The 10,667-nt window shown below is 44.7% G+C and overlaps 1 protein-coding gene across 1 annotated transcript; it reads left to right on the forward strand.

Annotated features, from left to right (window-relative positions):
* Positions 1–1,367: 1,367 nt before the first annotated feature.
* Positions 1,368–7,006, forward strand: LOC124691718 (spliceosome-associated protein 130 A-like). Its single transcript, XM_047224991.1, has 3 exons — positions 1,368–4,439; positions 4,904–5,395; positions 6,490–7,006. The coding sequence occupies exons 1-3, from the start codon at positions 1,383–1,385 to the stop codon at positions 6,625–6,627; spliced, it is 3,687 nt and encodes a 1,228-aa protein (XP_047080947.1). The 5' UTR covers positions 1,368–1,382; the 3' UTR covers positions 6,628–7,006.
* The last annotated feature ends 3,661 nt before the right edge of the window (positions 7,007–10,667 follow it).

Consider the following 10,667-nt stretch of genomic DNA (forward strand, 5'->3'; position numbering starts at 1 on the left):
GACGGTGACGCGCCTTCGACTTGTTCTGTTGTTTGTAGTCTCCGCTAGGTGGTCCAAAGACCTTTTTATAATTTTTGGTGTTCTTTATACTAATATTGATGATGATTAATAAATCGGTGGTCATTTTGGGAAAAAAAACTTTTAAACAAATCTCAGGCAGCATGTAGCGAGTACTGCTACTTGAAAATTGAAAGGCAAATGATGGGCTCTCATTTCCCCCCTTTCCCTCTCTCTCTTCTCCCGTCCCCTTGAGAGGCTCTCCTCAGCTCCCGGCTCCTCCCTCCCTCCTCTCCGGCGGCTTCGCCGGCCGGAGGTGGCGTGAGGGAGGAGGCCGGTCTGTATATAGTAGATTTAGGTTATGTACTAGTTGTGTTTGGGCTCTGTCCCGGTTTGGCTTAGTGCCGGTGGAGATTTGGTGGCCGAGGTCTGTGGGCGGCGCTCGGCGACTGGGGGCGATGCTTCTGCTGCTCACGGTGCTCCGGTGGACGGAGCCGAAGGTGACATCAAGCAGCGCTTCCCCCTCCACGAAGAATAAGCCATGTTTGGCTCCAGAATTGCAAGATCTGGAGATCCCAAGCTCTGTTCTTACCGTCATGGTGACGGGAAGAACTGCTAGCAATGGGATCTGGCTAGATCTGCGTGGTTCTGGAGGAGGCGGGAGAGATCTTCTTCCAGCATCATCAAGGCCAAGACGAAGACCTGCAGCAACATATGCTTGTTGCTGCTATTATGGCGTCGCATCTGCGGGGAGTTCATCCTCGTCGGCAACCTTGCCGTCGACTCTGCAGGCTGAAGGGCAGCCACTCCCCCCTGATCTGCTGCTTCCTCAAAGGCAGCGTAAGGAATACATCAACCTCCAGTTTCGGAGGTTTGCTTGCTCCACCGTGCTTGGCTCCCGCTGCGGTGACCCAAGTGGTCACGTCCCCGGTGTCGCCGCAGTTGAGCATGGCTGGATGCTGCTCGAGCTTCGTGGAGATGGAGTTGGACTGGATCACGTTTTTCATTCTAGATCTAGGGTCCTTTGTGCAAATACTGCAGACTGTTGTATTATTTTCCAACTTGTCAGGGTCCTTGCTGTAATTTGTACCTCCACCGCTCTAAATTAATGAAGTATCTCGGTCCTTCGGGACCTTACCTGTTCAAAAAAAAAAAGTGAAAGGCAAATAGTGGGACAATTTGGGGTGCGGATTGCAAATGATACAGGGGGAGGATGAGCCTAAACCGCCACGAGTGATCTTGTGCGTCCAAGTCAATCCAACGCTCCACATATCCAAATGCAATGCAACTCTTCTCCCACCCCGGCCCGCTCTCACCGCCACTCCTAAAACCCTAGATCTCTCGCCCCTTCTTTCGCCGCCGCCGCCGCCGCCGGAGGAGGCGCCATGTACCTCTACAGCCTCACGCTGCAGCGTCCGACGGGCGCCGTATGCGCCGTCATCGGCAGCTTCAGCGGCCGGGACTCTAAGAAGTCCAACGCCGCCGGGTCCTCCACGCAGGAGATCGCCGTGGCCCGCGGCGGCACGCTCGACCTCCTCCGCCCGGACCCGGAGACGGGCCGCCTCCGCACGCTCCTCTCCGTCGACGTATTCGGCTCCATCCGCTCGCTCGCCCAGTTCCGCCTCACCGGGGCCACCAAGGACTACCTCGTCGTCGGCTCCGACTCCGGCCGCCTCGTCATCCTCGAGTACTCCCCCGACCGCAACCGCTTCGACAAGGTCCACCAGGAGACCTTCGGCAAGTCCGGCTGCCGCCGCATCGTGCCCGGCCAGCTCCTCTCCGTCGACCCCAAGGGCCGCGCGCTCTGCATCGCCGCCCTCGAGAAGCAGAAGCTCGTCTACGTCCTCAACCGCGACGCCTCCGCCCGCCTCACCATCTCCTCCCCGCTCGAGGCGCACAAGTCCCACACGCTCACCTTCGCCCTCACCGCCCTCGACTGCGGATTCGACAACCCCGTCTTCGGCGCCATCGAGCTTGAGTACGGTGACTCTGACCGTGACCCTACGGGGCAGGCTGCTGCCCAGGCGCAGAAGGTCCTCACCTTCTATGAGCTCGATCTGGGGCTCAATCATGTTTCACGCAAGGTCTCCGAGCCGATAGACAATGGTGCTAATCTGCTTGTCACAGTGCCTGGTGGCGGTGATGGGCCGAGCGGACTTCTCGTGTGCTGCGACAACTTCGTCCTCTACCGGAACCAGGGCCACCCGGAGGTGCGGGCTGTCATTCCACGCCGTGTTGACCTCCCGTCTGAGCGTGGCGTCCTCATAGTTGCTGCCGCCACACACAGGCAAAAGAGCCTCTTCTTCTTCTTAATACAGACTGAGTATGGTGATATCTTTAAGGTTGACCTGGAATACAGCGGTGAAGTTGTTACTGAGCTCAAGATCAAGTATTTTGACACCATACCCGTGGCATCTGCTATCTGTGTGCTGCGCTCAGGTTTCCTCTTTGCTGCTTCTGAGTTTGGCAATCATGCTCTTTACCAGTTCCGTGATATTGGCCGGGATGTGGATGTCGAGTCCTCCTCAGCGACACTGATGGAGACAGAGGAGGGGTTCCAGCCAGTATTCTTCCATCCCAGGGCGCTCAAGAACCTCATCCGTATTGATGAGATAGAGAGCCTCATGCCAATCATGGACATGCGTATTGCAAATTTATTCGATGAGGAAACGCCCCAGGTTTACACAGCTTGTGGCCGTGGCTCACGCTCCACTATGCGCATCCTTAGGCCTGGTCTTGCCATCAGCGAGATGGCCAGATCGATGCTTCCTGCTGAACCAATTGCTGTTTGGACTGTCAAGAAGAACATCAACGACATGTTTGACGCCTACATTGTTGTGTCCTTCGCCAATGTTACACTTGTGCTCTCCATTGGTGAGACCATTGAAGAAGTCAGTGATAGCCAGTTTTTGGACACCACTCACTCACTCGCGGTTTCGCTCCTTGGTGAGGACTCTCTTATGCAGGTCCACCCGAACGGAATCAGGCATATTAGGGAGGATGGCCGTGTCAATGAGTGGAGGACGCCTGGAAAGAAAACAATCACTAAGGTTGGATCAAACCGGCTCCAGGTGGTGATTGCCCTCAGTGGTGGAGAGCTCATCTATTTTGAGATGGACATGACAGGTCAGCTCATGGAGGTGGAGAAGCAGGACATGTCTGGTGATGTTGCGTGCCTGGCCATTGCGCCGGTTCCAGAGGGGAGGCAAAGGTCCCGTTTTCTCGCAGTTGGCTCCTATGATAATACCATCCGGATACTCTCCCTCGACCCAGATGACTGCTTGCAGCCTCTGAGTGTACAGAGTGTATCCTCTGCACCGGAGTCTCTCCTGTTCCTAGAAGTACAGGCTTCAGTTGGTGGTGAGGATGGTGCAGATTATCCAGCCAACCTTTTCCTTAATGCTGGTTTGCAAAATGGTGTCCTTTTCCGAACTAATGTTGACATGGTCACTGGTCAGCTGTCAGACACACGGTCTCGCTTCCTTGGTCTGAGACCTCCAAAGCTTTTTCCCTGCATAGTTAGCCACCGGCAAGCAATGCTTTGCCTGTCCAGCCGTCCCTGGCTTGGCTATATACATCAAGGTCACTTCTTCTTGACACCACTGTCTTGCGATACACTCGAGTCTGCTGCATCATTCTCTTCCGATCAGTGCTCAGAAGGTGTTGTTGCTGTTGCTGGAGATGCTCTCCGTATTTTCACCATCGAACGTCTTGGAGAGACATTCAATGAGACGGCTATCCCTCTGCGTTACACCCCGAGGAAATTTGTGATTCTTCCAAAGAAGAAATACCTTGCTATCATTGAGAGTGACAAGGGTGCATTTAGTGCAGAACAGCGAGAGGCTGCTAAGAGGGAGTGCCTTGAGGCTGCCGGTGTGTCGGAAAATGGAAATGGTAATGGGGATCAAATGGAGAATGGGGATGGTCAAGAAGATGGTGCTGAGGACAGTAACACGCTTCCTGATGAGCAGTATGGTTACCCAAAGGCAGAATCAGAGAAGTGGGTTTCCTGCATTAGAATTCTTGATCCAAGGAGCAAGGACACAACTTGTCTGCTGGAATTGCAGGACAATGAGGCGGCTGTCAGTATTTGCACTGTGAACTTCCATGATAAGGAGTATGGTACTCTTCTGGCTGTTGGTACTACCAAAGGATTGCAGTTCTGGCCAAAGAGAAGCCTCGCTTCTGGGTTCATCCACATATACAAGTTTGTGAATGAAGGGAGATCACTTGAACTTCTTCACAAAACACAAGTGGAGGAAGTGCCTCTTTCTTTGTGCCAGTTCCAGGGACGTTTGCTTGCAGGTGTTGGTTCAGTTCTCAGATTATATGATCTTGGGAAGAGAAAGTTGCTCAGAAAATGTGAAAACAAGCTTTTCCCGAGGACGATAGTGTCTATTCATACTTACCGTGATAGGATCTATGTTGGTGACATGCAAGAGGTATGCTCTCACTGTCTATGTGTGTTTATGTGTAGCTAAGAAGATAAGCTGTTGATTTCACTTGTGCACAATATAAAATATTTATTATCTAAACGACAGACCTAGCTACAATGTTAATAGTCAGCAATAGTTCATGATATTTCATTTACCAATAGGGTTGATTTATGTCTGGTTTCTATAGTGAGGGGTACGGGATGGATTATCTGGCATACTTGATGGATAATGTAGATAGACACCATCTTCTTGTAGGCCTTTTTTCCGTTTTGTTCTGATGGGTTTTTAGCCAAATTTCTCAAAACAAAGATTTCAGTTATCCCTCTCGGGTAAAATATCCATATGCTGTGAATTATGTGTGACATTTCTGAATCAGTTCGTGACATAGACCTAATATGTCATATACCAGACTTCATTTCTTGGACTATTTCTAATTATTGTTTTGTGTGTCAATCTTCATCTCCATGCAGTCATTTCATTACTGCAAGTATAGACGGGACGAAAACCAGCTATATATCTTCGCTGATGACAGTGTTCCCAGATGGCTAACAGCAGCAAATCACATAGATTTTGACACTATGGCAGGAGCTGACAAGTTTGGCAACATATATTTTGCTCGTCTTCCCCAGGATCTCTCAGATGAGATTGAAGAAGATCCAACCGGAGGCAAGATTAAATGGGAGCAAGGGAAATTAAATGGTGCTCCGAACAAGGTGGAGGAGATTGTGCAGTTTCATGTTGGTGATGTTGTGACATGTTTGCAGAAGGCCTCTTTAATACCTGGAGGAGGTGAATGTCTTATTTATGGGACTGTAATGGGTAGTGTGGGAGCACTGCTTGCGTTCACCTCCAGGGAAGATGTTGACTTCTTCTCTCACTTGGAGATGCATCTCCGCCAGGAGCATCCACCATTATGTGGAAGAGATCACATGGCCTACAGATCTGCCTATTTTCCAGTCAAGGTAACTTATGTTTTTTGTTCTGTTTATCATGTCATCACATTAGTATGTTCGTAGTAATTCATGTTTATGTTGGTCTTTAAAGAATAATCATGAAAATAAATGAAAATGTCTCTGTAGCAGTCTGTTTGGTAATGGAAGTGTTTGTGAGTCTGTACAAATTGTGTGAGAACAAACTTACAGTTGTCAATTCTGACCATTCTGAATATAATCATGTTCAACAGGCAAATTTTATTAGCTAGTTTGCCGACTTGATATGCAAGTAATAAACTGTTCGCTTGTAGAATCACATTATAGATCCTTGATCATAGTATGGATTATTTTATTCAGCAAGAACTACAAGAAGAAAACCTGAACCAGCCATTTCAATTCCATGCAGTGCCGCTCGAAGGTCACTAATATAACATTTACCAACATGTTACCACTTCATAGGATAGAACAGCTATATTGTGGGCTGGCTTTAACTGTATTTCCCATTCGCCCTTCAAGTGATGTATTATGTCATTTTGAGCTGAAGTGTAAATACAGTTTAGCTCCGTCTTCTCCGGGGAAACAAAATTTAGCGTGGTGAACTGTGACTATCAATCCCAATATAATCATTTTCAACCAGGCAAACTTTATACTTCCTTCGTTCACTATTATAAGATGTCTTTTAGGTTTTTTCAAAAATGCATGTATCTTAGATGCGTCCCAGGTGTAGGTTGAGGTTCTCACTCGTTTCGGTCCGTTCCTAGTCCACATTGAAATATCTAAAACATCTTATAGTGAACGGAGTGAGTATTGTAAACTCAGTAGTATGCCAGCCAATATGCAGGTATAAACGGCTCGCTCATAATATGAACAATTGATCATAATATTGCTGGTAATTTTGAAGTAAGAACTATGAAAAGGAAACCTGAAACAGCCTTCTATTGGACCAGCTCAGGGATCACTATTCACTCATGTGATACCAACATGCTGCCACTTCATCATAGCATAAAGCATCTATCTGTTATTTGCTAGCCTTTTTTATGTATTCATTTTCAAATGAAGTGTAAATGCAGTTTTAAGATCGCCATTTTCTGTTTCATGCTGAAGTATTGTGTCATTTGTTATAGGATGTGATTGATGGTGATCTGTGCGAGCAGTTTCCATCCCTCCCAGCTGACATGCAGAGGAAGATTGCTGATGAGCTCGACCGAACTCCAGGTGAAATCCTGAAGAAGCTGGAAGACATCAGGAACAAAATCATCTAGTACCTGTTGGGTAGCACAAATGGACCTGACAGCGGAATGCAACTGTGATGTTTTCTCATTGCCGTAAAATCTGGATCTCCTTCCCATCCACCAATACAGCTCCTGTGGTTGTTTATGACAGCGTTCCAGTTGTTCGCGAGTCAAGCTGAGTGGACAGGGCCCGCAATCCCTAGTTAGCCGGATCAGTAGGACTGTTGATGTTCTCAACAGTGGCCCAGTTTTCCTTGTAGATTCAAGCGTGAACAGAAAATTATATGGCTGCACCTGAGTAGTCTTTTGTACCTGTTAGAACAAATGTTGAAGTTATTTGGCCTGATGTAACTGAATTTGTTTAATACCGAGGGGTTGATGTCGCGGTATGCAGCAGCTTCTTTTCTGATGCACCATAGAACTTTTCAAGTGACCCAGGTAGTAGAGATGTTGGTGTTATTCGTTTTGGATACCTGTAGTTCTGTGCTACGTCTGCTTCATCTTCACCACTGTTTTCCTTTTCAATATCTCTACGCTCAAGTAACTCGGTGGAGCTTCTGAACCCTGGACATGCTTCAGGTTCTGTGGGACAGTTTCCTTCATGTTTCTTCTCGATTTAATCAGGCTAAACAACATTTCAGTGCTTTATTGAGATTACTGGTCTGTGCTGCCTGGAATGTTTGGAAAGAAAAGGAATGACCACGTAGTTAGAGAACAAACCCCTTCACTTGCTTGTTGGAATGTTTGTTCCTAGAGTGACCTTTGCCCGAAAACTCCAAAGTATACCCGAGCTTGGGTGAGCCTTTTATCCATTCTCAATCAAGCATCCGTTTTCTTAACTCTATTGCTTCTAATAATCATCCAAATCATGCTTTATGATCTATAATACTTGTCATTTATTTGCTTACAATGCTATTTACTATTATGCATGTTTTGTGAAATGTAAGAGTATCATTTTATGAGTTCATTTTGGTTACTCTGAACCTTGTAAGACTTTGCATAATTACTTAGAAGCAATATAATAAACTCCAAAGTTAATGTTAGTTTTATCACATTTATGCTAGTATAGGTTAATCTTGTTGATGCATGTAAAATGCATACATGAACTTTGTCCTTTATTAGCATGAATTTCCACATATTTGCAACATATATGATGATAATACCAAGTTTTACATTGATTTATGGGGATTTACCAATAATTTTATTTATTTGGTTTATAGCTCTCCAGAACATGAATTACCAGTTTTGTGTATTTTTCACTTTCAGAGACCTATACGGAGTCAAATTGAGCAAGGATTTGTTGAGGGTCATTTTTTCGTCAGGAGAAGAAACATGGGCCTTTGAAGCACACCTGGAGGGGCATGATGCCCAAAAGAGCACAGGTGGAGCGCCCATGCAAGGCGGGCTCACCACACCCTCTCTTTTGACCGTCGATCGTTCAAATCACTTGATTCTTTCGCGAACCGACGTATTTTGACCGAAAACCACTATATATATGGCCCCCGAGGGTTTTCTGGAGGAGAGCACCGCAGGAACACAGAAACACGAAAACGGGGGCTACAGCAGAAAAAATTGGAGGGGGAAACTCCGCCGCCGCCGGAGGTATCTCCACCTTCTCCAAAGTCTTCCTCATCATCGTCATGATCAAGGGGGAGTAGTCCACCTCTGAACTACGAGTTTGTGGCAGTAGCTTGATCTATTTCTCTCATGTTCTTCATAGTTCTTAGTGCCATATGAGCTGCCCAACATGATTATGGTCATATATGTAATACCTATGTGGTGGATCTTTATTTTATGATATGATGCTATGATATTTAACTATACTTTGTGTAAGGTGTATTGATAGATGCATAGTATGTACCCTATTCTTAAGTATTGGTTCTGATCCAACTTGTATGGAAGAAACAGGTGGGGGTGATGTGCGTGTTAGATGGAATAGCATGGTATTAGTGATTGAATAGTGACAACAAATTCGTGATCTATTATGGCTTTGTCTTTTCTTTTGCCATCTCACGAGTGATAATCTTGTTTGTTCAAGGTAGCATATTTCATACTCAAATATCATGTCAAAGTACTTATGGCTATACCCTGTTAATTCTTGATACAAGATTGCATGAAGTTTTTCGTCTCTTGTGGAGTATAAGAGAGATGTGTTGCATCATCTCTATGTTAGGACGTGATGCTCATATGAATGTGTATCATACACATGTTGAAGTTATTTTCTTCATATCTCATTGATGAATTGTCATTGTCCACTACAACTTAAAAGAGAGAATAGTCAAGTGAACCCATGAACCCCGGTCCAATTTTAATCAGAAGAAACACCCTTCCATTGCTTTTATCTTACTTTTTATTTGCAACACTATTTTAATCCGAAAATACAAAAAACTATCCTTCTTATTTGCATACAAAAACCCCAAAACAAACAAACCTTTACCGCTTTTACTTAGTTTACTTTACTTGTTTAGTTTCCTTTACTCTAGTTACTACTTTACTTTACTTTACTTTTACTTACATGAAACCTTGTGCTTGACAACTGCAAGGTGGACTTAGGGACACAAGACTTTATTTTATTTTGCAGGATTGCGAGAAGAAGAGAGGGAGATATAACTCTTTACTCCATTCCCCGAGAGTTCGATATAACCCTCGAGACATCCTTGTGGGAAAAATACTCTGCTGACACAACACTCTGCACTTGTAATCCCAACGTCATCATTAACCAAAAGGATACTTCAGAGAAGTTGGTAGGCAACTATGTCAAGGAGATAGTGACTAAACATGAAGTATCTAAGAAAATAGTCTCAGATAGAGATTCCATCTTTACTTCAGCATTTTGGAAACAACTCCAAGAAGCATTAGGATCCAAGTTAGATTTCAGCACTGCATATCATCCACAGATCCGAGGTCAAGCCGAGAGGACTAACCAGATCCTACAGGACATGTTGAGAGCTTGTGCTGTAGACTTTGGAGGCTTGTGGTAAGATCATCTACCATTAGCAAGATTTTCGTATAACAACAATTATCACAGTAGTATCCAAATGGCACCATTTGAGGCGTTATATGGACAAAAATTCAGATAACCCATATGTTGGTTTGAAACAGGAGAAAGTAAGGAGTTTGCACCAGATCTCATCGGCCATTTAAAGATAGCCCAAAGCCAACAAAGGAGCTATGCACATTAGAAGAGAAGGTCGTGGGAGCCCGAAATCGGAGACATGGTATACTTAAATGTTAGTTTAATGAAAGGGTTAAAAAGATTCTGAGTTAAAGGGAAATTGAGCCCTAGATACATTGAACCTTTCAAAATCCTAAGTCAGAATAGAGGAACAAATTTTGAGCTAGAGTTATCCGAGAGGTTAAAATCAACCCATAGTGTATTCCATGTATCTCAACTCCGGAAATGCCTGAAGGTACCAGATGAAGCAGTATCACATGAAGAACTAGAACCTCAAGCCGACCTAACCTATATTGAGAAACCAGCTACGATACAGGAAGAAACCTGAAAGAGGTTAAGAAATCAGGCAATAAAGTGCTGCAAAGTACAATGGAAACATCATCTAGAGTAAGAAGCAACTTGGGAAAAGGAAGATGATCTCAGAATATCTTATCCCGAGCTAATCAGGTATCAAGACCGTAACTTCGGGACGAAGTTTCCGTTAAGAGGGAAAGGCAATAACATCTCAGGTTTAGGACAAACGCGGGGTAGATTTAGAAAAGGATTGTGCATTTGAAGATATCATTTGAATTTGAACTTTCATATAGAATTTAATATTCAAACAAACAATTTGAATTCAAACTTAAGTATTAAAGCAGAATTCAAACTAAAAAATTACCACACACATTACAAAAGCTCAAATATGAACTTTATTGATAGATATACACATTACATTGTATTTACATTATTCTTTAACTATTATAACAAATGAATAAGATGAATAAAAAGGAAAATTACAACTCTTTGCAAATAGAAACAAAATTTCGACACACCTAACTAGAACCTACCTACTACCATCCTTTAACCTGTCCATTTAATCTTCTATCATTGTGTTCTCGTGCAAGATCAACTTAAA

Source organism: Lolium rigidum, chromosome 2, assembly GCF_022539505.1.
Source record: "Lolium rigidum isolate FL_2022 chromosome 2, APGP_CSIRO_Lrig_0.1, whole genome shotgun sequence".
NCBI lineage: Eukaryota > Viridiplantae > Streptophyta > Magnoliopsida > Poales > Poaceae > Lolium > Lolium rigidum.